The sequence below is a fragment of the Sturnus vulgaris genome, chromosome 3, assembly GCF_052056855.1.
Source record: "Sturnus vulgaris isolate bStuVul1 chromosome 3, bStuVul1.hap1, whole genome shotgun sequence".
NCBI lineage: Eukaryota > Metazoa > Chordata > Aves > Passeriformes > Sturnidae > Sturnus > Sturnus vulgaris.
In genome coordinates, this window is record NC_142245.1 from 49,688,771 (window position 1) to 49,716,327 (window position 27,557).

Consider the following 27,557-nt stretch of genomic DNA (forward strand, 5'->3'; position numbering starts at 1 on the left):
GTGAAGATGCCCTCACCAGTGAATATGTCAGCACTTCAGCAATCTTTTATATCTGTGTGCATTAGCCAGGGGCTCTGAGAGATGGTTGATGATTTTTTGCCTCCAAATCCACAGGAACAATAAACACAGACATTGTGCAGTGTGGTTTGGGCTTAGGCTTGCACACATGGTGCTTTGAATCTGGTTTGGTTAGGTTTGCTGGTCCTAGGACACCTGGAGTCAGAGCAAACTGTGCGAGCCAGCATATGCATGCTGTGATGCAATTAACAGTTACCACCTTTTCCCTTTGAGGTTAAGAAGAAGAAGAAGAAGCTGCAAATTAAATGTTGCTTCACTGCTGCTGTTTCTAAAACCACAGGAAGACTTGCACATGCAGCTGACTAAACAATTTTCATAGCAGCTCATGAAAAAGGGGAAAGGCTGATGGCTGTTTGTCGTGATAAAGGCTAAGGGAACACAAATGTTAAGCAAAAGCAACAGGCCCTATCCTGCTGCACCTTTTGCCACGTGGAACTAAGGGAAATACATAATGGCAATGCAGTGAACCTTCATACACTGAAACCTGTGCAGGGGCTTCCTTTTCAGCCCATGCTTCAAAGCAAGATGGGAGAGCTGTAGGATTTGACTTTGCAGCAACAACCATGTGAAGGACAGGCATGTGGCATGTAATAGGATTGGAGATGAAAAGTTACTCTGACGACGTTTTCCTTCTTAATTAATTTGCTTATGAGTAGAATGAACTAATGCAAAATAATGAAACTCATCTTCCCTTGCCAGAACATTGTACCTTCAGCAAGCAGTTCAAATGACTCCCTGACTGGCAATTCTTGAAAGCACATGACAACAATAATTTCGTGACCTTCACGTTTCCAGAAAATTTGGCCAAAATTGGCCAGACAGTGGAAAAGTGATGGCCAACCCACAGGCCTTATTTTCCACTGAAAACTCATGAAATGTTCTGCCCAGTGCAGGTATTTGGGTAAGCTCCAAAATTGAGCCAGAGCACTTGTGAGTTCACAGCACTTTGGCTGAATGCTGCAGACAGACAGACACCCAGCCATAGGATGACTCAGGAGTTTTGTGAACTAGGTGAACTTGAAATTACATCCTACAAGAAAAGGACTTTGCAAACAGGCAGCTCTAAATTCCCATCAGCCGTTGTGCATCTACTCAAAGGTCAGGCACCAGGGCAAATTTAAGGGAGAACACAAAACTCTAAAAATTAAAAAACTGAGGTAGAATTTGTAGTATAATGAGCAAAAATTATTCTCTTACTGGCACCTAGAGACTAAGGCATTTATTCAACTTTCAGTCTTGATAAAGTTAATTAACAGATCTTAGGATAAATGGTTTATTTATGAAAGAACCAGCTATTTATGTGATAATCACCCCTACTACTCCTACTTAGTTGATTGATCTCTAGAATAATCTGAGATCATGTGTGAATTGATAGGAGTGGGTACTCATTTGGGGTGCCTGTCAACCCAAAATGTCAGCTACTCTCAACCCTGCCAGCAATCACCAGGTAAAAAAGAAAAAAAACCCCAAACAAACAAAAAAACCAAACCAAAACAAAACAAAACAAAACAAATCCCCCAAAACAGAAAAAAGGGTTTAGAGAATGAGAAAGTCAGCACTCTGGTAGCCCTCAAAAATCTTTTTGATCAGGAAAAGAAAAACTACTGTCCCCCCCTTGATATCGTTGGAAAGGTTAGCAGTTAATGAAGGTTGTGCTGATATGCTGAGCTGGAACAGCACAGCATCACTACTGTCTAAAGAGCAAGAAAAACTTCATCAGTTTTCAGGAAGCCTGTTTTTTGTTAGATTGCTTTAAAACAAAATTATATCAGAGAAGTGAATGGGAGAATTTAGGAGTTAACGCTAGAATAGAAGACAACTTCCTGGCGCATGCTTGCTCTGCAAAAATGCTGTGGTTTCCTCTGTCCAGATATAGCACAACTGCTTCAGCTGCACCTAAACCACCACCATCACCACCAGCAACAAAGGCACACAGGAAAAGGCAGATCTGAAATGTCTTGACATTTTGAGTGTGCATTTGGAGTTGCAGGAGATGATCACTGGGCATATTCCACTATTTTTGGAGGAGCTGTTTAAAGTGCATTCCTCACCCAGTATCTTGGCTGTGCAGAGATGGGTTGCAAAGATTAATGCTGAAATATACCAGGATGAAGAAAAATCTCAAATTATAATGTGCTGTCAAACAAATATCTGTTGATGAAGTTCATATTGGATCACATATACACTACATACTGGTCTTCAGAGAAGAATAGAGATGAAATTATTTAAGTCAAATTTGTCAAATTTTCTGAATTTAACAATTGTATATTTCAGTACATTGAACAAAAATATAAATGCATACCAGGAAAACTCTTCAATTAAGAATTTATTTTAGTCACTTTTTACTGTTTTCACACCCTCTGGTCACTATACAATGGAACAGAGCAGTCACCACGCCAGCAAACTTTGCTAGAATGAGGAATTCCACCAGTATGGAAGTAGAAAAATTTAGGTTCCCAGAGACTAGTGTCAAGTAACCCTGACTGCTGTGGCCATAATAATTCTTGTTTTCTGTATCTTTACACTATTCCAATCATGGACCATAAATATTTTCTATGGTCATACATATTTTCCCACTGCTTTCATGCTTGGAGATAATTGTTTGCATTTGCCCATAAGACATCCCTCTCTGCTGACTCGGCATTAGATATCACTAGCTCTCAAAACTGCCCAAGCCCCTAAGAGGAGATGGTACTCTCCTATCCCCACCAAACCAAAAATACAAGTTGTAGAGTAGCTACTGCAAGTTCACCTTATCATGGAATCACCACAAGCTGCAAAGCATCTTTTAACTGATTCTGAGAATACTTTTCACTGTTACTAACAAAGAAAATTTTGCCAATTAGTCAAATGTATTTTATCAAAGCAAATGGTTAAGTGGTTGAATAAAGAATTGAAAATTGAGAATATTTTAAGTGTAGATACCTATCTTTCCTTGGTTTTGAGCCTTAAATATTTCCCCCTCTTCTCCCTCTTTTCTCTTAAAATATATTTCCATTGCATTCACTAGAAACAACTGTTTGTGTGAAACATAAATTATGAAACATCTAGTTAGATTTACTGCTTTTAATTCATTCTAAGTTCTCCACAGAAAAAAAAGACGAGTTAATATCATAAGCAAAGTTTTATTCTCTGGATTCCCTCTTCTTTTCACCAACTTTAGGAGCCCTACTCACACATATTGTACACATCCTCAGCCCAACGTGAAACGCTTCCAGTTCTCAGCTCAACTTCTACCCCTGCTGCAGAGCTCTACCTCCTGCATCCAGCACCCCTGTAATCCCTCCATGCCCTTCCTGTGTGCCACTCCATCCCACTGGCAAACACCGGTGTTTAGCCTCTCAATTGCACAAAGAGGAGAAAATCTTTGGACAAAAAACAGCAAACCACTGAAGCACCTGGGAGCCATGCATATAATGACTGGCTGCTCCCCCAGCGTGGGCTCCAGCAGGGTCTCTTTCTGGTCTTGGCAAAAACCGCAGGAACTTAGTATCTCTGAGATATTATCCCTCACTTCCTTTGCCAAATTTGACTGAGGTGATGCTTCTGATGGAAAAGAAGAAGGGCAAGTGGAAGGAGAAATTTGGGCAGAGACTGACAGGCAGAGCTGTCACATCATCTTTGTTTTGACAGAACAACAGACTACCACTGCCAGCCAACTCTGAAAACATTATGTCTTTAGATGCTGTACTGTGTTTGGTTTGTCCTCTCCTTTCCAAGTCTTACTGAAAATGAATACCCGCAGAGATCCCTCAGCCACACTGCAGGATGAGAAGAGAAGCCTCTCTGAAACAGAATGTATGTATGCTCCTCCATCCACCCAACATCCATCCTGGCAGTGTTTGAACGAGATGCAAAAACAAGTGGGTCTTAAAATATCGTTCATACATACAAATTATCACAGCCCAATTCCATTCACCACACAAATGTTCTATAATTTGGAAACAAGCTATTTGGTGGCATGACAAATAGAAGACGTCAAATTCTGATTGCACAGACATTCATTGTTCTGTTGCCATTAATACTCCTAATCTATGCCAGTGGAAATTATGTGCTTGTATTAACAACACATGAACCAGACAGCTGTGAGGATTACTTCTAGCCAAGCACCTGCTCCCCATTCCTAGTGAGATTCTTGGGAAAGACGTACTCCTAGAACTGTCCTTCAGGTGTGTGTGGAGGAGGAGGAGCTCCAACTGCGAGGCAATCTGAGGCAGAGAGAGAGCTTAGAAACATGAACTGTTCTAGTATCTAACCACATTACTCTGGGCTTTCTTCTCTTTTTGGGGAGGAATAGGTGAAGATGAAGAGAATCAGTGAAGTTCTTCACAGGCACATGGGAATGAAGGCTCTCACTTCCCTGCCCTGGTACTGCTCTAAGGGCATGGCAACACAGTGATTGCGTGGCTTTCCTGTCCTGTTATGGCTGTTTCTCTGCGCTTGTCCTCAGAACTTCTTCCTTGTCAGCCCTAGTCTGGTTCTCACTGAAATGAATCATGCACTGTGTACACTGCACATCCTTAGGCAAAATATCTCATGGAAATGCAACCAGAGTTTAGTCACAATTTGAATTAGATCCACTCAGTCACACACCATAGAGGGGAATGTTGATTTGTTTGTTGTATATATAGTTGCTGTTAATTTTTATTGCTTGTAAACTTTCTTTCTATAAAATCTGTGTGAAAGCTGGACTACCATGGTAAAGGAAAGTTACCATATGGGGAAAATATGCTTGATTAAAGTGGCTGTTTGCATGTTTGCTCAGTGTTGTGACACATCTTCACATTGGGTAAGGTGATTGGCAGAGAAACAACAGCAGTAAGCACTGATGAGTGTATGCGTCATGTATGAATGCCTGGAGCTGAGTAGGGTTTGGTTTTGCAAACTTCCCAGTGCTTCCAAGCATGATTTATTGAAGATTTTTCTGCAATAATGAAGAAATTTTAAAAAATAAAATCAAATAAGTGTCACATTTTCTGCTTTAGACTACTGAATGCAAAATGAAGAAAAAGCAGTGAGACTGTCTCATGTAGGGAATTAAGGTTAATGCTACAAACATTCTACAGAAGGTACAATCCCATCTTTCCTGTATTATCTCCCTTCTTTCCATTCCATTCCATTCCATTCCATTCCATTCCATTCCATTCCATTCCATTCCATTCCATTCCATTCCATTCCATTCCAGATAGTCTTCTTAAACCTGAGTTTCCTGATCTATCACAGACATTGAGTATGATCTGAAACTCACATAATCTTCTCTTCCTTCAGCACCCCATCTATAAAATGTGGATAACACTTCTTCTCCCTTAGTCTTTAACCTTGTATATTTTCAAGACAGTTTATTCTATGTGTTTACGTAGACATATACTGAGAAATAAAGAGACTGTGATTTTCCTGGCCTCTAGCTGGTATTACAAAATGAGAATAAATAGCTTTCAGTAAGCAGTAAATATGGTGGACAATTCATTAACTTACCCACTGGTCTAAAAATGGACACCAGTTAGACCTGTAAGAAGCACTGATTCTCATGATGTGCCACAGGTAGCAGAGACGTAATGCACAGGTTTCAAGAAGTTTAGCACCTTGAGATGTTTAAGCATTTGAAGTTTCCTTAGAGAGGGACAAGACTATTGTCCCTAGCCACTGGGATGGAAAGCCCAAACACAACCCTGCCTAACCTGTTCCCTTTGTGCAGAAGCCCCTGTGCTGGTTACTGTTGGAGATCTTCATTCTGTGAAATGGAGAATGGGACGTGGTCCCAGCATCACTGCATTCCTTTTGGTAGGCTTTGCTTCAGTCCTTGTGCATGCGATAGCAGCTGCTTCTTGTCTCATCTGACATCCATCCTCAAAAAGCATGTTTGTTTTTTTTTCAGACTTTCAGCCTGTAGCCAGTCATTTTCTTCCTTTGTCAATAGTCTCTCATCATTCAACTCTAGTCTCAATCCCTTTATTCACAGAAGCTAACCTAGAGCTATTTTTTTATTCAGCTCAAAATATACCCTGATGTCAAGGCAGAAGCCTCTGAGGTCCACTTTGTATTTCCTGCTGGCCTGAAGCAAGTCTTATTCTCATGTGTTCCCTTCACTTCACTTACTTTCTCCATTCAGCTTTCTCCTACTACGGCCCATGTTCCATGGAATGCCTTAACTTGCCCAAGGATGAAGCTTTTCTGAGGTAAGGTGAGGGCAGAGGTCCTAGAGGGGTTCTCCCTCCTGGCTGTCACATCACTGCACGGGACAGAGCAGGAGCAGAACAGGCAACCAAGGAAGTATTTAGACAAGAGTCCCTTCTGAGCCAAATGGACCCCAGCTTTATATTGAGGAGGAGTAAGGCCACTATTAAGCTTCAACTGGTTTTTGGTATTTGGACCAGCCTGCCATGAAATCCTCCCCTGCAGCACCAGAGTCTGCTCCATCTATGAGCTGCTGGTTATAGCTTCTCTAGAAGCACCTGCATGTGCTGAATTAATGGAAGGGAATTAGATTGTTATATGATGAATTAAGTCTCTGGATAACCCTGTGGGGTCTGGCTGAAAACAAAGGGCCTTACTCCCTGGTCCTTGCACCCAGCAGCTGCAACTGCAGTGAGCAAAGCCCTTGGGAAAAAAAGTCAGCTCCAATGAAAGAAGAAAATTATTGGTAATTTTTGCAGAGAATACCTCCAGAGAGAGAAGATGCTCTCCAGTTGCATCAAAAGCTGTGCATGTATGCATTGTGCAGCAAAAAGCTCTTCCTTTGGGCAGAATGGAGAAATCTAGGTAAAACTAGGTGGGGATGAAATTAGGATGCATTTCAGAAGACTCCCCACAATGCAGTAATAAAGTGAAGCTCAGCTGAAAGATTATAGGGGCACTTTTGATTTTCCAAACAAATATTGAAGTGAAATAAGGACAAACAACCCAGAGTTTAACTGTTAAGCATGCTAGCACTAAGCTGCCGTTATTATTTGTAGACTGCATTGTATAATTTGAGAGACTTTTGCTGTTCAAGAAGGATGGTTATCCTGGTGACAGTCTCCTGCTCCCAGATCCCAGGGGAAGCAGAAACACTGGATAGCTGGAGTCCAAAAGCAGGAGCTAAGGCTGGCACCACTGCAAAGGGTGTTTCCAATGAACATAACTTTCTTTCCATTTTTGTCACCAATGTTTTTGCTCCCTAAACCCTACCTGACAACCCAGGAGCACCACTGCTTGGTGAAAATTTTTGCAGTGCATAATCAATCACAGAGGACTAACAAACACTGTGAAAATCACAGTGATGAATTTTATTTTTAATATTTTTACAAGTAGAGTAATCAGACTTGCTCTGATCTAGTGATTTATGAGCTAGCTGACAGGTGATAGCTTATGATCCTCACTCAACGGCCATGAAGTGCTTTCTGCCAAAACTCTCAGTCTTTCACATATTTTTTTAACTTGTGTTATCTAGGTTTTTCCTCTTGGGGTTGTTAGCAATCGATGCCTGCCTAGCCTAGGCATGTTTCAAAAGCAAAGACACAATATGGAATAGCTTTTGTGGAAGAATATGAAATTAAATGCAATTTAACTTGGGTGTCAAGCAGAAAAATAATTCTGAGGGAAGATTTGCAAAGCAATCAAATGCTCAAATGCAACCACTTGCCAAGAATTCAGTCACCAAGGTGTCTCCTTTTTGGGCTTACCTTTTGAGGCCAAATATGCAGACACTTTTCCCTTGACAATTCTCTCTCAGTCACTCTGAAAATCTTTGCTAAAGCTTTTGATTCCAGCATCACTGTAATGGTGTTTGTCCTGGAGGCCAGTTAACAAGAAGAAAAAGGAAAATAAAAGATGTGAGAAAGAAAATTTTTGATTGTTAAACAATAATTTACTGCTGAACTTGGCAGAACATTTGGAGATATGGAATATGTATGTCCAAAATTAATCACATGTACAAAAAAAAAGAGCAACACATGGGCATAAATTATTACAGTATTTGGTTCCAGATGTGCCAGTCATGACACAACACTCTTTAAAAAAAAAAAAAAAAAGTTCATTCTGCACTGTCATACTTGTTTCTTCTCTGGTGGCCATGAAAGGCAGCTTTCCAAGCTGAGAATTCTGGTCTGTGGCTCTGGGGTTGGCCCAGACTGGTGCTCTGGATATACGACTTTTCTTCAAGGATCACTTCGTGGCTTTTGGGAGAACCAAAAAGCTACATGGTATACAAAACCAGACACTCCAGGGACTGTAACTCCAGATGCCATGCAGCATTTGGAGATGGACAGTCACCCTGAATTTACTGCCACATACACAGAGCAGAGCTGATGGAGATGAGAAATTTCACTTTTTCCCTCAAGTTCAGAGCACAATCTGTTCTGTTGCCAGGTCCATTTAGGTTACACAGATAAAGATTTTGCAAAACATCCTTGACCTTGCTACAGTGTTTTCAAAACGTTTACTGAATTTCAGTGGAAAGAGATACATTCTGTAGAGAAATAACCAGGAGTATAACATTGTTCTACTGCTTGCAGTGGTTAAAATGCCCAGGTGTATTTAAAGAATTCAAATTAAATTTGAGTTTTACAGCACTACAGGAATTGATTAAACGTATGCCTTCTTTTGACAGAGCACTCTGCTCTGTCTGCTTTTGAGAGAGACACTGGGAACTGGATTCCAGCTGGCTGCTGTGCAGTGAATGGTGCTGCTTGCATTGCCAGGACCTCCCTGGGTTTTATCAGACTACGGCACGGCCTCTTCTTATTAGCACTGTTTTCACGGGGAAAGACTGCTCCAAATCTCAGGCAGAAGCTGCGTGAGCAAAAACCTTTCCGCTTTTCTCTGAAGAGGGAAATCCTGCACAGAGCCATGCCGAAGCAGCAGCATCAGTGAGCCCTCCCCTGCCTCTTGTCACATCTCATCTGTGGACAAGGGGATAATCCAGCCTCTCAGCCCGCCCGTTTAGCTTTTCTGCAACTCAGCTGAATGCCAAGTGCCCTGTGGCAGCTCCCTCAGTTCAGCCTTGAAGCAAACCCAGTTGAAATCCCAGGGAGGCCTGCTGCTCTCCCGTAGCTCCCCACAGCTGGGACTGAAACAGCCCCATCTCCTAAAAATACACTCCCTTCTAGTCTGAGAATAGCCTGCTTGAGAGTTGTTTTTTTCTGATCTCATTTATTTCCCATCACTGTGCCTGTGATTACTCTCCCTCCAGCCCTCTCTCTCTCTCTCCCTCCTACCAGCATGCCTTGCCTAATTCCTCCCTCGACATTTTCAGCTGGGATGATGAGCAGCTGAGCTCGGTATTAGCGCTGACGCAGGCGGGCTGACAAATGAAAGCGCGAGCGTGAGCGCCGCCGGGAGCGCTTTCCTGGGAAAAGGGAGGTGGAAGCTGACGGGCTGGCACAGAGCGAGAGCTGGCGGCTCCTGAGCCCCTTCCCTCGGTGTGTCCGGGTGCAGAGCGACACAGGGGAAAGTCCCATATGCTTCGCTGCTCTCGGCTTGCCAGGAGCCTCTGACTACCTGGCTAATCCAGGCCTTGCCCAGCGCCGCGTCACTCAGGCAGCTTTGCAAAGGGATTCAGTGCTTTTTATCTGGCTTTTTGTCGCCTGGTTGTTTTTTTTCCCCATGCATTCACTCTTAGGATCACGAAACCTGCATGATGTGGCTGCCCAAGGTCTGCTCTAGCAGGAAATGGTGGGAGATGAAGCACCATTTTAAAAATAATGAATGCCCTTAGTCTTCCTAGAAGAGGGACTCAGATTTTCACTGCCCACTGCTCTAAGGCTGGGTAGCTCCACATCCTCCATCCACCAGCCCCTACTCTACTGGGAAACACTCGGGATTTTTCTTGTCTCAGCCCTTGGCATCAGCGGTAAATATGTGAGTTCCCCCTTGTTCCAAAGAAAGGTGAACTTCCAGTTCTGCACTTGAAAATGTGTACTGAGCAATGACTGGCAGTAATTTTACATGGTAAGTTCTAGCTGACCAGATTCAAAGTTTATTTTCCCTCAGAAGACCTGCACAACACCTTGAGCTGGGTTTCTTCCATTAAAGTTACTGTGATGATCTGCCAGGAAGTCACGTCAGAAAAATGTACATAACCAGCCAGTATTTCTCCACTCCACTTTGGTACCAGTTCAGCCACCTGTCCCTGCGTGTTCCTCTGCTAGTAATGCTTCTGGTGAGAGGATGTTTCTCCTTTCTTATTTGACCAAATACAAGAGAATTACTATGTTTATACTCTGCTTCACTAATAAATCTGGATTTATGTGTGAAAGAAGGCAAAGGAGTTTGGGAAAAAATTTAGTCTGAGATGCAAATGTCCAAGGGACACATCACTCAATATAAGTAAATAGAGCTTTAAACAGTCCTTTGTCCTGTAAAATTCTTACCTAATTCCTAGGGAGCTGGTAGTCACTGTTCCCAAGGAGACAGACCCTTGCTGTATCCCATCACAGGGACAGAAAAACCTCAGCTGGAGAGCCATTAGTGTCTGCTGCCTACTTAGCTATGGGCTCATATTATTTTCCATTCGCTTGTATAAAAGAAATCCCACAAGGATGAAAGCTAAAGGAAGCATTACTCCATACATTCTGCATTAGGCTGTTAAAGTGTGGCAGAAACAAAATGTGTCACCCAGCGCTCCGTCACCAGCCGGTAGGTGGTGGCCCTTGGGGTGTGATCGAGTGGGTTTGTTTCACCACTAGATGACACTCGTTTCTCTTGAAAAGGTCCTGCCATCCCCACTGGGGCTGCAGGTCACGGAAATTTTGAAAGCAGATTAACCTGGCTCCAGGTGGGAGCTCCCTGAGACTCTCTCAGACACAGTCACTGCCTGATTAATTGCGAGTGGTTGCATATGAGGAAGCCTCGCCTTATAATTTTGCGAAAGTAAGGCAGAGAAAAAATGATAACTCGACTTTTGAAATTTCAGTTTCCTTCCCAACAGAAGCAAGCTAACAAGTGCTCAGTGAAAGAGCTTCTCCTACTGCCTTGTGGAGCATGGCTGTGGATTAGCAAGAGAAGGCATTGAGCTGGTTGTCAAAATTATGGTGGGCTCAGGGCCTGGGTACTGGAAGACCCCAAACTCACTATGAAACCATGGCCAGGCTGTGCCTCACTCCTAACACCACTTTAAAAAAGCCACAGGGTTTACATGGTGTTATGGCCAATACCCAAATTATACTCTCTGCAAAACCAGGACAGCCCCTTGTGCCCCAGCCCTCTCAGGAGACAGAAATTAGTCCTGTATACAAGCTTAAATACCACAGGGTAACAATGCTATAGCCACCACTATGATGGAGAACTTTCTGAGTGATAGTCTTCATTCTGCTTCAGCAATTGATTATAAGTATTTGACAATGCAAATTTTGGAAAGGCAAGACAGTAAAAACAAACAAAAAAAAGTGCCTGAGATTAAAAGCCAGTAATAAAAAGTCCAAAATTAAAATGCTAGTATGGCTTGAGGTTACACAGCCATCATGTAGCAGAGCACTATATAGGACACAAGAAAGCGTAGAACATGCTGTTTAAGGACAGCTGTAATAATATTTCTGAAAGCTCTCCAGGAAGAAATGTCCATATACTTCTGACACCTGCTCTTTGACTCCCAGACAAACACCAAAGGGATGAAGCTCCTATTCCTCCCAGAAATAAGAGAATAGAAGAACATCCAAACACAGCCAGAGGTGGCAGCCCTACGCCCCGCTCTGATCGACTTCAACAGGCCGGCAGTGCCATGAAGAATCCCCCGGGATTGTACTTCCACAGATCTGCTTGCAAGATGGGAGATTTATGTTTTTTATGGCTTAGGAAGTGATTATCAAGATAATGAGGGCAATTTGTTTGCAAACTAGCCTTTAAAACTTCCTAATATGAAGATCTTCTCACATTGTGTATCTTAACATGAACAATTACAGTCTTATGAATTTCATGTTTTCCCCAGTTTATGGTATTTGTTTCTTCTTTTTCTACAAAAATGGAAATCTGCTTCCCAAGTACCTTTCCTCACTTGTAGTGCTGGCCAGACAATTCACAACTTCACCCACAATCAATACATAGAGTTTTCCTGAGTGTGTAATAAGGTAGGAGAAGAAGATGGATTTTTCCTGTGTAAGCTTTCCACAGTAAATCTGAGTATTTACTCCTCTTGCATAAATCTACTTTCTTCCTTTTAATCACGATGATTAAATCAATTAAATACATTTTACTTCTCTGCACAAAAACTAATGAGAATAAGACTTACAGGCAAGCAGGGTATTCTTGATACTGAATTATTGGATGGAGACTCGGGCTAACCTCTAAGTTAAGACCTGTAAAAGTTAAGACTTTTACAGTGCTGGACAAGTCTGAAGACATACCAGAATACCAGTGCCTTAAACCTGACTTTGCTCCTGTGTCAGAACAAAGCAAAAACTGTGTGTCTGATTAGAACTATGACCATACAGAGGAGAAAACAGTCCATTTTGGGGAAGCAATTTACAGGAACAGCTTGTTTTGCTTTTGGACAAACAGTGCTGCCTGTGAAAGCCCCATCTCAAGCACAGCTCCTGCTGACTTCAGTGGGAATCTGGTATGAGTCAAAGGTGGAGGCTCAGTAGTGCTCTATGGAGAAGTATAATCATAATTATAGCACGGATTATAATTGGAGACTTGCAAAGTCAATCAGCTTGCTTCTGGTAATATCAATAGCTGTCTGGTGGCTAAATTGCTTAGACTAATTCTTTTTTAACACCTCAGCCATAAGACTCATCATTAGACAAATGCCATATCCTAATATATACTGCAGCTTAAACACAATGAGAGCTTCAATCTGTTTTTTAATTTCTGTGATATTCTGTCTTTTTGCCCACATACAGGGAAAAAAAGTTTATTGTAGGCAGGAGACTGCACGGACTGTTCCCCATCAGAAGGTTCTTGCAGTCTTCCTGTCCCTGGGAAGTGATGAGTTCCTGCAGACCTCTGGTGCATGATGACATTTGAAAAATAAGTAATAAACAAAACAAATGTTTGCTGCAGCTCTCTATGCTGCAGCTCGAAAATTTGCTGAAAGAAATGATCAAACTAATATGTACCTGGTTCATAAACGGGAGAAAAAGGCCAATCAGCTGTTCAAAAATCTAAGCAGCCCCCGTTATGATCCAGCTTACTTGTACAGTTACCTATTCAGTCCATGCAAGAATACTTGGAGGAGAAAAAGCTGACCCTTGCTCATCCCAATCTCCCATTTCCTTCTTGTACATCACACAGTGTGGATTTGGTTCCAGCTGAAGAACCTGTCCAGAGTCAAGCAGATGCATATCCAGTGGTGATGGCACTTGTGCTGTGTCAGGACCCTTAGTGGAGCAGGCAGCGTCAGTGCCACTGAATAGCACCCTGGAGTTGTCTGGAATATTTTTATGCTTGTTCATTCCCTGGATCTGTTTCAAAAGGCAAGCATTGTACTTGGTGACAGCAGCCCGTGTTTTCAGAGCTAGGCTCCACCAGCAGTTAATTCAAACTGGCCTGATTTTCAGTGCTCCAATTTGAAGCAAGTTCCTCAGCTCCTCACTCATGTAATTTTTAGTGAGAGACCTACCTTTTGGTAACTGATTGGGAACATTATGACCTGCCTTTAAATGTAATGTGCTACAAAATTAGAGGGACAATTTATGGGACAGCAGACACTTCTCTTTGCAAGTTTCTAACTTCCCAATGCATTATATCCTTATAATGAGTCAATAAAACAAGTCACAGCTGCAGCACAATGAATGTCAAGAGGCACAATGGACAGTGGGTGTTTTTGATGATTTACGCTATCAGGCTCCTGAGCAAGCACTTTTGCTTTCTGAATGTTCACTGTGCTGCACGGTACGAGGTGAGCGCCTCTCGGTGCTCTGGCTGCACCTCCCGTACCGCAGTGAGATCGATACCGGGCACCGGTGTCAGCCTCGCCGGGGGAGGAAGGTCAGCCGAGTTAAGCCGTCAGCTGGCCCGCAGACAAACCCTGAAAACAAAAAGCGGAAAAGCCTTCAAGGACTCTAAGGCTTAAGGCAACTCAGGCTGGACACAGCCAGCGCCTGCATTCCTGGAGCAGCGAGAGTTCAGCCGCGGGTCAGCGGAGCTGGGCTCGGGTTGCCCTGGAGGGGTCACACACTCGGTTTTGAACGGGCAGAGGGGCTGGAAGACACGCGAAATCCTTCCAGTTCACACAGATTCCTTCTCTTTCAAGTGGAATAGGAGCAGACGGGACATAGCTCTGCAGGGCCCAGATGAAAGCACTAGGCTTTGTTACTCTGCAGACCCAGTGCCTCCCAGTTACTATTTTTTTACTTTATTTATAGCGCTACTCAAAACTGAGTGCACATTTTGCTACGGGGGAAATAAAAAACTAGAAAAATAGCTATCCTTGTCTTCAGCCTCTCGGAAATTAGCCCGGGTCAGCGAGAATTCAGCACTTCTTTCCTCTAGCCGCGAATTGCTGAGGGACCGTGCTTGGTCCCAGGGCACAGCCCGGAGCAGGAGCTCCCCCGCGGGCTGCCCGAGCCATGTCCCATCCCCGCTGCCGGTGGGGTGTAGGGGCAGGGCTGGAAGCGGGCCGTAAGGGAAGGAGCGGCCCGTGAGGGAAGGAGCGGCCCAGCAGCGCCGCCATCCCGATGGGAGCAGGCACGGGCGCAGCGCCCCCTGGCGGGCGCGGCCGGGAGAGAATGGCGGTGCCCGGATACCACACGGAAAATCCAAGTCCTTTCTTAAAATATTCCCGGTGTGTACTACCTGTTCGCACTGACACGATTCACAGCGCGTTCTAAAAACTCCTCCAGGCAACAATCATAATTATGAATTTTTAAAAGTGGCTGAATGACTCAGCCTCCAGATTTAGATGTCCGGGGTTAGGCGTCCCCACTATACCGTCTGCGCTATTTTTGATTAAATAAAAATAAAAGTTAAGGAAAAAAAAAAAGACTATGGCACAACATTTCCCATTTCCATAGGTTTCTATTTAAATTAATTTCCATATTATTCCACAGACAGCCACACTGCTACCAGGATGACGGTATGAAAGCAGCAATCAATAAAGTGGAACCTGTTAAAAAGCAAAGTACTTAACCGGGCTGCCAAGAGCGCTATCTCACAATGTTCTGCCCTGTGGATCCTGCTGGTGAACTCCTGGCCTCTTGCAAAACTCCAGCTGAATGTCACTGAGCGGGGACTTCATCTGAAAAAATGTCTCACACTCGATTTGCAATTGTTCTGCACTGCATGCCAGCTCTGTTGTACCAGTGCTGGCTCGTGTTGAATTGTAGCAATGCACAAACTCAGCACACGTGTGCTGACAGACAGGTGGGGGACAATAATAGACCTCCACCTCATGCTAAGTTTGGTGAGAAGACTGAAAAGAGAATGATACTTCATTTAGATTTGTCTCTGCATCTGATTTGTAAATGGTGCCACAGGGATCTACATTCTTCTCATCTTAGCCATATTTCCAGATTTTTTGTTGTTGTTTTGTGGTAAACAAATCAGAGTCTTTAGGAGAAAGCAGATATGGACACAGACAGACAAACACACTAAACAGAACTTAAATATCTCAGCCTATGCATATGGTATTTCAGAGCATCAATTATCAAAACGGTTTCCATCTGCTACATCATAGCTGCAATGTGCTAAGCCAGTAATATATATGGGAGAAAAAAAAGAAACCACTTGAAAAACCTAAGTTACCAATGAAGTCTTTTAAAATCATAACACTGAATAGTTCAGGTGAAAGCCATTTAAGCAAGGCTGAGAAATGTGCTTTTAGGAAACTCACCTTTTTCACTGGAACAATAGAAAAGCATTCTTTTGCTTTTCCTAAGGCTTTTGGTGAAATTTTGTAAAAGTCATTCTACTAACAGTAAGGACAAAGTAAGAGGAAGTTTCTCATTCCTGCATTAGCTGAATCTCACATTCTCTCATGCCACATTTTTGTGGTGTAAGAGAGAAGAGTTCAAACATAGCTTTAGGCACTTGTGGCTAATTTTTAGTCCCTTATCTTTCTCCAGTTCCCAAGAGTAAAATTTTTATGGGGTATGTAAAGTATGTAAAAAAGCACGTAAAGTGATATAAAGGCTTTCATTCCTTTGTCTACTCTGGTGGACTAGGGGTGGAGTAGTTTTAGTCTTTCCTGGATTTTTGGATCTGTGATCCTAACCTCTGCCAACAATAGTCTCCAGAGACAAGTCAAGGTTTGGCTCTGGAGTAAAAAAAAAAAAACCAACATAATAATTGTGACCTTAAAGATAAAGGAGTGGAGTACAGAAGGGGAAGGACAGAATTTTTTCATCGTTCCTTTGTGCCCCTTTAGGCACTTTCTACTTTCTGTATGTCTGATGTAGTTGTGGTTGCTCCTAGCTGTGCCACTGCTGAGTGCTTGGACTGCCTCTTACCTGTCTGTAGCTGACATCTACTGGTTTTTGCCACGAGTATAATGTCCAGACATTGGATGGAAATCAAATCTAGCACTCTACAGGCTGCAAAACAGTGATCTCCTTTTAGCAAGACATTTCACTTATATGACTTATTAGCAAGTCAAACCTTACAGAAGTCCATGAACATGCAGCTGCTGCATCCCTCCTTATATGTTGCAGCTTTACAATGAGCTGGCTTATACACTGAGCCAGGATCTCTCTTGCCCTATACTTGGTATTGTGAGCATGGGTCTGGTGAGAATGGGTCCCCCATGGTGTCTGGGAAAGATATCTGGGATGTCCTGTCAGCGGGCCCATACCCATGGAATCCAGCTTTCTCAGGCTGAGAGTAGGTGAGCCTGGATATTATTTTCCATGAATTGTCCTGCTCCCACAGGGCTGCCATGAGCAAGGCAAACACCTCGCATGTACCCATGGAAGAGTAAGAATTTTGGTGCTTGCCTTTTGGGGAAAAGCCATGTGTTGGGCAGGGAAGCTCAGGTTTCAGAGAGGAGTGTGCACCCAGATCTGACCTGAAGTGACATGTCCTGGCTGCACTTGGGCCTGTACATTATCTCATTCTCAGACTAGCCTGCCAGTCCCTGAAACACTGACTCTAACCACATTCTTGATGCCACAGAGATCAAAGTTCCTGAGTCCTATCTAAAAATGTCCCCTAATCCCCCCCACCAAATATTTTTTCTTATTCTGGTTTTTGACATTTTCACTGCAACATCCTTTTGTGCTGTTGTCTGACTTCATACAATGCAAATTGTTTTCTCTCTTTTCCTGGCTTTCTACTTCTCTACTGTCTTTATCCTCTTTTGAGATGGAGGGCAACAGCAACTTGTTTTTCTGCAAACAAGGATATATAAATCATTAAATTATGACCTGGACTCTGAATCTATTAGGACTGATTCAAGAAATGAATGAGAGGAAAAAAAGGCTCTGAGAGTGAGATTTCTTCGTTCTGCAAGCTGCCATGTGATTATGCAAAGCTGTTGTCTTGTTTTCTGCCAGACAAAATATCTAGACACTTCTCTTGCCTTTTGGAGGGGAAATGCTGTGCATGTGCATAAATTCTCTCTTCCTTGAATTAAAAGGAGACCTTACAGAGTGGGTAAATTGCACCTTGCCGGGGTGAGCAGACTGGCAGCTCAGAACCGAGCCTGGTTTCACAGCACATTGCTTGTCTCAGTAGCGAGGCAACATGGAACAGGCTTGGTCTGCTTTTTGGTCTGTAACTCACTGTGTAAATGCCAGCCAAATTAAAGCAAAGCAGATGGGACAAGTAATACGAAGATTAATGAAGCTACTTGCATTAAAAAGTAACTGTAGATATATATTTTAATGGAAAAGATCCTTTCTAATTCAGAATAGCTGGTCAAAAGAAAAGGATCAAGCAGTGGAAACCATGAAAGTTTAGCAGCACACACCCACAAAGAATTATTACAAGTGAATAAGTCTTTATGGACTTAATCCCATTAAATTGAATTATCAGATCAAAGACGTACTTTCTTTCTCAACTACCTGTACCACACTGTGAATCTACCATTTTTCCTAAAATGTAGAAGTAAAGAAATCAAACTCTGATAAATCCTTTGGGGATTATTCACAATGAAATCTAACATGTTTTCATTCTCTTGTGACTTCTGCAGTTTCCATCCAAACTTTTACAAATTTCTACTGAATAGTGGCAATTTTCCTTTGTATAACTGGCTACACTTCAATTGAAAGAGAAATTAGTGTCAGGAAAGAGTACAGTAAACAACTTTTTTTAGTTTTACCATACAAAAAATGCAGCACAACCTTAATGATATGCTGAAAGATGCCCTCTGCTCTAATAAAATTCTAAATCAATATTCAAAATTTCAGCCAATCACCAGTTATAACTGTAAAACATTTCCAGTTCTGCTCTAAACTCTGAGCTCACTTGGTGTTTCCAACTGCACAGCTGGTTCACAGGAGGAAAACCAGGCTTTATCTCTTACATGCCATTGTACTGCTTCTTGAAATTGCTGCTACTTGATGTTTAGATACTAACAGACTCTTCAACAGTGTTTTAAGTGAAGAGAGTGGAACCACCTTTAATTTTATTCATGAGTTGGAGGTACTTAAAGATGTGGGAGAATCACAAAAAAAATAAAAAGAAAATCTTACCATTATATTGGTGACCATCTCTAAGAAGCACACAGTCTTCTGCCAGACACAGTTACCAAATTCTCTTTATCTATGTAAAGAAACGGCTGCTAGACTCTTCTTCAGGAGTCAGACTTGAAATTTCAGGGGAGCATATGACAGTTAAACTGCAACTTTTTGAGATCAACATAGATATATGTGCTGCTTTTTATACACGGAGTCCTTCCATGAACAAAAAATGAGAGGCTGTGAAAGTGACAAATTGTGCCAAAATTCAAAGAAATTATTTTCTGTAAGAAATGTTAGAAGGTCCCTACTCTCACTCCCCCAAACTTCCGTGGTGTTCTGCCACCAGATGCCTGGTACAGTATACTTTGATGCAGCCATTCTGCTATTGCAAGTCTAAAATTAGTGTCATCTTGAAATATCAGGCAATTGTGTCTTGATCCAGAAAAGCTTGCCCTATCTGTTCTGTTCTGAAAAGGGCTTGACTCTATGTGTGAGCCCTTTGCTGAAGTTCTTCACTAAGCAAGAACACACATAATTTCAAGCTTGTCCTTATGCCCCTACCGAATCTGGCCCAGTATGGCTAAGTATAAGCAGGACTCATGACTATCCAAATTCCAGTACTTTATTACAGTAAATGTTGCAAAGTCATGTTGCTTAAAAGTTGTGTTTCTTCTACAGGGCAAAAGAATAAACGTGTTTTACCCATGTGAACACATAATTTGACTATGGGGTAGCCTGGTCTACAAACTGGAGGCAAAAATCCTATCAATTAAAACACAACATACTGTTCTTCTTTTCCTTATAGTGAAGTGCTAACCACAATGGCTCTTTAACTTACTGCAAATGGCTGTTTTGAAATAGCTTCGTTTTAGTTTTTGTACATCTTTCCCCACTATCTTAGTCTGTAACATAGTGCACCACGTAAAAAGCTGTCTTGTTAGTGTAAAAATGATGCATATGAAATGTCATCAGTCATCTGTTTCTGGTCCAATGTATGTAAATTCTTTGACACAATCCAAACAAGGCATTTTCTCTTCCAGGCTCCATTGCGGTAAGTGAATATTTTGTTTTTCTGGAATATGCACAGGGATTTAGTAAAACTGTTACTGTGCTTCTCTTAAAACATTACACAATCCAAAGTATATTAAACAATTAAACAGTGTGACAGTAATTCCCACCCTCATCATATCTGCGTTGTTGAAATGATAAAGAGCCAATAGAGACATTAACAAACCACAGAGCATATTTTGATGATTACACATTATCCTTCAAACTGAGAAAATTATGAAACTTAGAATTATATTTAACATCAGAGCAAGATTTGAAAATGTAGGTCTGAGTACACTGCCTAAGTTTAAGTCAGTTGACATCTGATTACACATGAGGATGGGTTGTGATCATGAAGGTTATTAGCTGAATTTTTGACATTTAGATGTTGATAATGCTGGCTTTTGGAGCTGGATTGATTTTTGCAACAGAATGTCGTTATAGCACTTGCAGTGACATGAAGAACAGAACTTCAACTTGATCTTCCTCTACAGAAGCTCATTAGAGATTCATATAAGAAGACAACCAACACGTGCTATTGCCATGGAAACAAGATGGAATATTATGAACCAATATATCCCATATTCCAAAATAGAGAGGACAAAGAGCAATTATAGCAAAAGACTGACAGGCTTTTTATTTGCAGCCTGTATGGGTCAAAGCAAAACTTAACTCCTGCTCTTTGAAATAAAAATCACCAGTGCAGATTTAGGCCTCTGGTTTAAATTCTTCCTTTTCAAAGACAAAACTCAAGCTGGATAGTTTAGTTTATGATGTATGGGAGAAGGAGGCCGAATGGAGGCATTGGCATCACAGCAGGTGTGTAGGTGTGATGAGGTGCAAAGCACACACATCATAGAACTGACAGAAAAGCGAGTTGAGTTCAAGCCAAATAGTGAGGTAGGGATAAAACAGAGGTGAGCAAAACCAGCAGAAGTTGAACATCTGGTCATTAAGATGCAGAGGAAAGGCTAGTTTCAAAGACAATGGCTAGTCAATACCAGTGGCCAGAAATGCAAAGGATAAAATTTCTTCTGATTTACATCAAATGGGTGAATCTCATAGTCTCTTACCTTGCCTAGATAGTGAAATGCTTTTGGACATCCTGGACATATTGCAGGCATACAATACATATTTAGTCTAACTTCCCAGGCTTCTGCTTTTGACTACATACATGGAAATTACTTAAAGCCATTTAAAACACCTGTGTCTGTTCTAGAGAATTTTCACAATGGTAAGAGTCTAGATCATTGTGTCAGAGTACAGAATGATAACTTGTGAGTGGTTTTTGGGAAAGAAAGGTGGATAGGGCAGCAGCATATGATGTTAGTTTTTTTGTGTTTAATGACACAACAGAAATAACAGGAATTCTGTGATAATGGAAAGAAGAGCTAAGAGGAAATATTTTACCCTTTGAATAGAAAGCCCATGATTCCCACTTCATTCACACACTGGTTTACTTTTAAGAAATATTTTTAAATTCCAGCTGAGAGTCTATTATAATTAGTCACTTTGATCAAGATCAGCATGGACAAAATATATCTTAGGAAAGATAAACAAAGAGAATGATAGGGTTTTAAGGAGTGTTTAACAAGCCTTGGAAGGTTGTGTCATGAGTTTGTCATTACAGAGAGTTACTGTGAGAGTCCAAAACACTTTAAGAGAATGATGGAAGGGAAAAATATTACAGTACACAGAAAGCTTGAGAGCCTACTCAATCAGATTTTGATAAGCCTCCTGATGCCAGCATACGAAAAGTGTGGTTTGCCACTATTTAATTATGACGAATTCCAAAAATTGTCATCAACTTAAGGAGACAGGTCAAACGACTTTCAAAATTGACAGGTTACATTCACTGTTTCAACTCTGATTCATTCTTGACTGGTTCTGTTTTGATTGAAAAAAAAAAAGACAAAAGACAGTGTGATTTTGGGAGAAGAGTGTGGATGGAATACGAATTTTATTGCAAAAGTTAATCCAGTAAAAAGTAAAAACTTTAATAGTAGCGAGTAGCTTTGTGAGAAGCAAAATACCAAACATTTTGCTAAAAATAATACTAGATCACTCTTTTCACTAGCAACAGGCAAAGAGATAGAATGTGATATAGTTGCCAAAAATACTTGAAAATAATAACCACTTTTTCTCATCTTTGCATATGAACTTTCTTTCCCAAACTTTTCAATACAATTCACGAGTGATAGCAATTACACTTTTTTTGCTAAACTTTTACCGTTTTTTCTTTTTGTCTGCGTTTTTCTTCTTTCGCTCTGCCTGCAGGGCTGCTTCCTGAGCTGCCAGCTCTTCTTCTTTTCTGCGCTCAGCCTCCAGCAGCTGATTTCTGTATGCTTCCCGAACGCTGTAAACTCTGCCTCTTGCTTCATCTAAGGATGCCTAGCCAAAAACAAACAGCAATACTGCCCTGATCTACACATCAGTCTTTATTTCAGCACAAGCAACTGCATCCTTCCTGTTCTGTTTCTCTTTGTGACTTTGTAAGTACAAGGAGAGCCTCTCTCCTTTTCTTTTTGCATGGATGTTTATTGATTTCTCAAAGGAAACAGCTATATGTCAATGTTTTCATCATGAAGAAGAGATAGCTCAGGAAAATTCTTTTTAAACTACTGGCATAATAAGGGAGTTGTGTGAAAGAAGAATAGGACAAGACAGTAGTTACCTATTTGGATCTAGTCCCTTTTCAGTTACTTTGCTTTGGAGTCTTAAACAAGTCTATTAAAAATTAGGTTTCAGACATGCTGGAATGGCTTAGGAGTTGTAGCCTCTTCAGAGGCTGAAGGAGCCTAAATCATAATGACCCTCACTGAGACTTGGGGCAAGTGGGACTTTGACACCTCTAAATACTTTTCCCTTTCCCATTCCATCCTGAAAAATGGGGATACCTGGAAATCTTTATATAGTTCTTTGTGGTCTATGGATGAAAGAACTGCAAAACTGCTTATCAGCACAGTGTGCATATTCACAAGTATATCTCGTTTTAAATTCATATTGTGAAACATTTTTGATGTAAATACTTTCTAGAAAGCATCAAGGATCTACTCTTGTGAAAAATTTGCCCTTCTAATATACAATATGTTAGGCATCCAAAATCACAGCAACATCTGAAAACCTAGACTGGCATCCTTATTAGGGTCAGCCACTGCTGGAGAACTGCAACTCCTTGTTGACCTGTAGTTGAGTAATATAAATCAGGCTGTCTGGGAACTAGTTAAGGAGAGAAATAAGATTTCTGTAAGTAGGTTGATTTGATGTAAAATTATTTTTACTGTCTCTTGTCCAGTTTTCAGAGCTCTGAATAGACACCAGCTGACTGATAGTGGTTATTGTATCACCACTGTAACAAATAATTTTGTTCCTGTTGATGCTCAGCAGTTAAGCCAATCTGGTAAGATATTTGTACCAATTTCATGTGCAGTGCACTGGCTGAGTTAATCCTCACAATGGATCCTACCTGACTACTATCACAATTATTATTTATAGACTGTTTTTTTGAGGTTTAATAATCAAAATTCTTCATTTTCTGGCATCATGCATATTCCAAGAAAACTGGGTTATCTAACTTTTCTCTGAGACATATTAAGAGCAACTTATCCCCCTGTATAATTTTTTAAATTACTTTTCAAAAAGCTGTATACAATTCTATAACTGAAAAAATAGCCAGACTGAAATGCTAATAAGCATCTGGTCATGTATGTTCAAAAGGTCAGTTTTTTCTGACCTATACACATCCTTTTATGGTAATACAAAAGTGTTTTTGCAGAGAGTGTATCAAGAAAGTACTGAGAATATCATATTAAGAATGTCATGCAGTACTATTTTTTACTTTAGAACTTTTAGTTTTAACCTTTGCCCAAGTGAAATTTCAAGTTTGTTCATTGCTTCTAATCACTAATACTGAATACAAAACTTGTTGTAATGGTTGATCAGGATATTCAGATTAGTGGTGGACATCACAGCAGTAATTAACTGGAAAGTAATCTTGAAAACATACCTGCAAGTTCTCATACATTTCAAGTATATTTTGCTTCAATAAAATTCTGTCATTTTCTTCTCTTTGTCTTTGTTCCAAAGCCAGCGTGCGAAGTTGCTTAAAATGGTTGATTTTTTCTTCTTGACGTATTTGTTGCTGTTGAATGATAGACTCATTTCTCAGCACAGATTCAGACATTGTTTTTCTGAAAGCAATAAAAAACATGTATTTGTCTCATATCAAATGCAGTTTTGGTTGTTGTCTATTTTGTTTAACATCTATATGCAGGTATTTGGCTTATATTTGGCAACATCACCATCATATGGTTAAGATATGGTTAAGGAGTCACTTCTCTGCTTCTATGTAACACCAATAAGAAAATATATTCCTAAGGCCAGGTCTTCTTATACTTGAGTGTCTATTTTAAATATATTTGTAAAATCATGCTCATCTTTGAGCATATGAAAAACTCCTACATGTGACACTTACTTATAATTTGCAATAAATATATTTTCAGAAGTTTATGAAACTATAATTCAGCATTGAGATAAATGCAATTTATCTTTCGTTTTTTTGGTTTTTTTTACTTTTGGCATAATGGCAGGTCAGTGGATAATATACTTTTATACTTTGCCCTAAATGACTAGTGTAAAGGGCAAGGAGTTGAGGACAAATTAAATGCTTACAAGATTCAAGCTTGTGGAATATTTTGCCATATTTTCTACTGTTTAAATGCTATTCACTTCAATATAATACCAATTTCCCTCTCAATTTAAAACTAAATTTGAGCATTATTTTCATCATTTTTGAAAGTCTTTTGAAGATCAATGAAATGCAAAAATGGCACATTGAATACAAATAGACTTAAGCATGAAGTGAGTTCTAACTGCAGCACAACAAATAAGGAGGTTTATGTAAATTAGCTCAGTAAGTTCGTGTCAACACTTGTAATATAGACTATAGTTCTTTTGAATAATAAATATAATTAATACAATTATTTCAGCTATTAACTATTATTAACTGGATTTCACTTGTTAAATATGTTATTTTAAACCAGCATAACATCCTGACAAATTTCTTGTGACTCTGGAATTGGCTTGGTTGGAGTGTGATGCTGATAACATCAAGCCTGTGGGATCAATCCCTATATGAGCCGTTCACTTAAGAGCAGGACTTGATGATCCTTAAGAGTCCCTTCCAACTCAGAATATCCTGTGATTTGGAAATACGTGCTCATTTCAAGAACACTGAAATAAGCATATTTGCCTGAATGCCCATTTTTAAAAAATGTTTATGTCAGGTACTCATTACATGCAGTGCAGTGATTCTATGCCTTTGACATTTATTATGTTAGGGCAGTTTACCTTATGTAAGGACTAAGGTCTATAAGCTCCCATTTATTTTGCTGTGTTTTTACTCTTGAGTCAATAGCTGTTTGTGGTGCTTGCTTTCCTGTGGTAAGAAAATATAAAACAAAACATTAAACTGATTATTTGGTATGCTAGGGAGCTCCACCTAAATTCTTATATAAATTTTTCTTTTTTTGGCTCAGCAAAATACATTATTAAATGAGAATATCGGTTGGAGAGGATATCATATTTCTGCCCTTTTATTTCCAACACTTACTATAGAATCAAAGATGCTATAAAAAACTCACATATACTAGAATGAAACTAATATGTGTATTTTAGTTAAATCTCCTCTACTCAAGAAAGTTAGTAAATCTAAGTAAGAACATTGAACTTGCAGTGCCTAAAAGATATAAAAACAACTTCTGGGTATCATATTCTTTTGTTTAAAAAAAATCAATAAAATCTGATTCTCCAGTCCTGGCTGTAGTTTAAAAAATATTATATTCCCTTTCAGGGAGAAGATTTAATTTAAGAAATACCAGTTCAAAGAAAAACCATGACACAGCCAAACTGGTATTCTGAAATCTTAGACTTTTTTAACCATGTGGATAATAACTATGCTATGTTTTATTGCAGCATTCTTGCATTACAATGATATTAAGCAAGGCACTGGGCTGAGCTGCTTTGTCATTATTCCAATGCTTCCTTCTTTCAATTTGTCTTGATATGCTGAAAAAACTTGTGAAATTTGATGAGATTTAATGATGACTGCACTAATTTTCTTTTATAAAATCTCTTTTATGACCTTACTTAGAACAGTAACCAATTGAAATATGTTAAAAATATTGCTGCACTTTTCTCATGAGAAATAGGAAGAGGTTTCTGAGAATTAAAATAATTGCTGTTTATATGTTTATTGTCTATAAATAAACAAATATGCCAGACTTCTTTGCTGGTCTCAAAGGGTGACTTGGATCTTTGGAAGTGCCTTAGACACTGGCCATTAGAATAGTATTCTCCAGAATATAAAAATCCTCATTAAGATACTGCATATTACAGAAAAGTTCAATCCCATCATTGCAAAATGTTGCACTCTGTGAAATAGAACCACAACAACTTAAAGTCATTGGGGTGTCACTCTTTACTTCCTAACACCTTATATTACACTCTAAATGCTTAGTTTAGAACAAAGCTCTAGGTGGACAACCATTAATTTTAAAGTCCTTTTGCCAGTAAATTAGAGGAAACAGTATTGGTTCAAGTAACCAATACTGTATTAAAGGCAGTAGGTGAGGATTAATTCTGCTTTAAGTTCTGAACCCTTCCTGTGAAGATTACTTATTAGGATGGAAAAATACTAATCTATAGATAAGTACTGGTCACAGGTTCTGGTTCCATGCACATGAGTCATGACCAGATATTGTCACAATCAGACTGGGAAATATTCTTTCCGTCTTGTGATGGCCTGATCTCAGCATATTCACAGAAGAAAAAAAAAAACAAACAAAAACAACAAACAGCTTGAAGTCTTGTTTTTTTGGTTCAGCTTTTCATCAGAGTACAGAAATTGGCAGAGAATACACATGAAGAATCCATAGAAGTTGTAATCATTAAATAAAAATAGACAGCACTTAGGGAAACTTCCAGGAAACTGACGCTTCTCAGTATGCACTTTTTGCCACCTCACTTCCACACCACTCTCCATGAACAGTTTCCATGAACATGATCATAAAGGGAATGCACTTTATGTGTATTAGTCTCTTATTGACATGCTAATTTAGCTGCTAAACTCTTCTTTAGCATTTCTACACTAATGAACTTTGGTAACTGGAATTGAGGGAGAAGGTATTTTCCATGAAACTTCCAAAAATTTCAGATTATTTTGGGTTAGAAATCTACTACAGAAGGGCTACATGAAATTTGCTTAAGGGTAACTTGGCAGCCTCCAAAAGCTGTATCTGTGAGGCTGTATCTGTATTCTGCTCTGGAAATGGAACAATGAAACAATTAAAATAAAGAGGGGATAGAGAGCAAGTCTGCCATTGCAGATTTGGACACCTTTATCGTGGCTGATCTATCCATCTACTACCAATATTTAATGCAGAAGTATTTCCTAAGGAGTGGAACATGCTGAACAGAAGACACAGAAAGTTATACCCTTACCTGTTTTTCCTGAACTGAGTGTTAAGTCGGCAGTCTCAGCCCCAGCTATAGGTTCTTCTGAATCTCTCACAGCATTCTTATTAATAAAACGCACACGCTCCTGAAAAGCCTACAGATCAAAGTTTTATAGTCCAGATAACAAAACTTTTACTGCATATTTTAAATCTCAAAGGATTTTCAAGAGTAGGATTCTGTAAGTCCTCAATAAGACCTAACATCACAGTGCAGTGTGCAACTCTGCCTGGTGCTAGAATCAGAAAAGATGCCAGGATCCTGCTTAATCAGTCCCAAGATACTGCACACTTACACTAAAGATCACTGTCCAATGAAACACTGGGAAACCACTGATCCCTGGGCAGTTTAAAATAGTATTTGGATTAAAATAAAACAAAAGCTGTATAG

The 27,557-nt window shown here is 40.2% G+C and overlaps 1 protein-coding gene across 5 annotated transcripts in view; it reads right to left on the reverse strand.

Annotated features, from left to right (window-relative positions):
* The window catches only part of ADGB (androglobin), a 235,673-nt gene that overhangs the window by 114,692 nt on the left and 93,424 nt on the right, over positions 1-27,557 (reverse strand). For 4 of the 5 annotated variants that reach the window (XM_088161594.1, XM_088161592.1, XM_088161596.1 and 1 more), the window contains 5 exons: positions 27,156-27,264; positions 25,005-25,092; positions 23,662-23,845; positions 21,886-22,046; positions 7,740-7,848 (listed from right to left, as the gene is read on the reverse strand). In XM_088161594.1, coding sequence (XP_088017720.1) covers positions 7,740-7,848; positions 21,886-22,046; positions 23,662-23,845; positions 25,005-25,092; positions 27,156-27,264 — 651 coding nt within the window. Of the gene's footprint in view, positions 1-7,739; positions 7,849-18,694; positions 21,543-21,885; positions 22,047-23,661; positions 23,846-25,004; positions 25,093-27,155; positions 27,265-27,557 lie in introns of those variants that run through there. The other variant, XM_088161595.1, reaches the window with a different exon arrangement.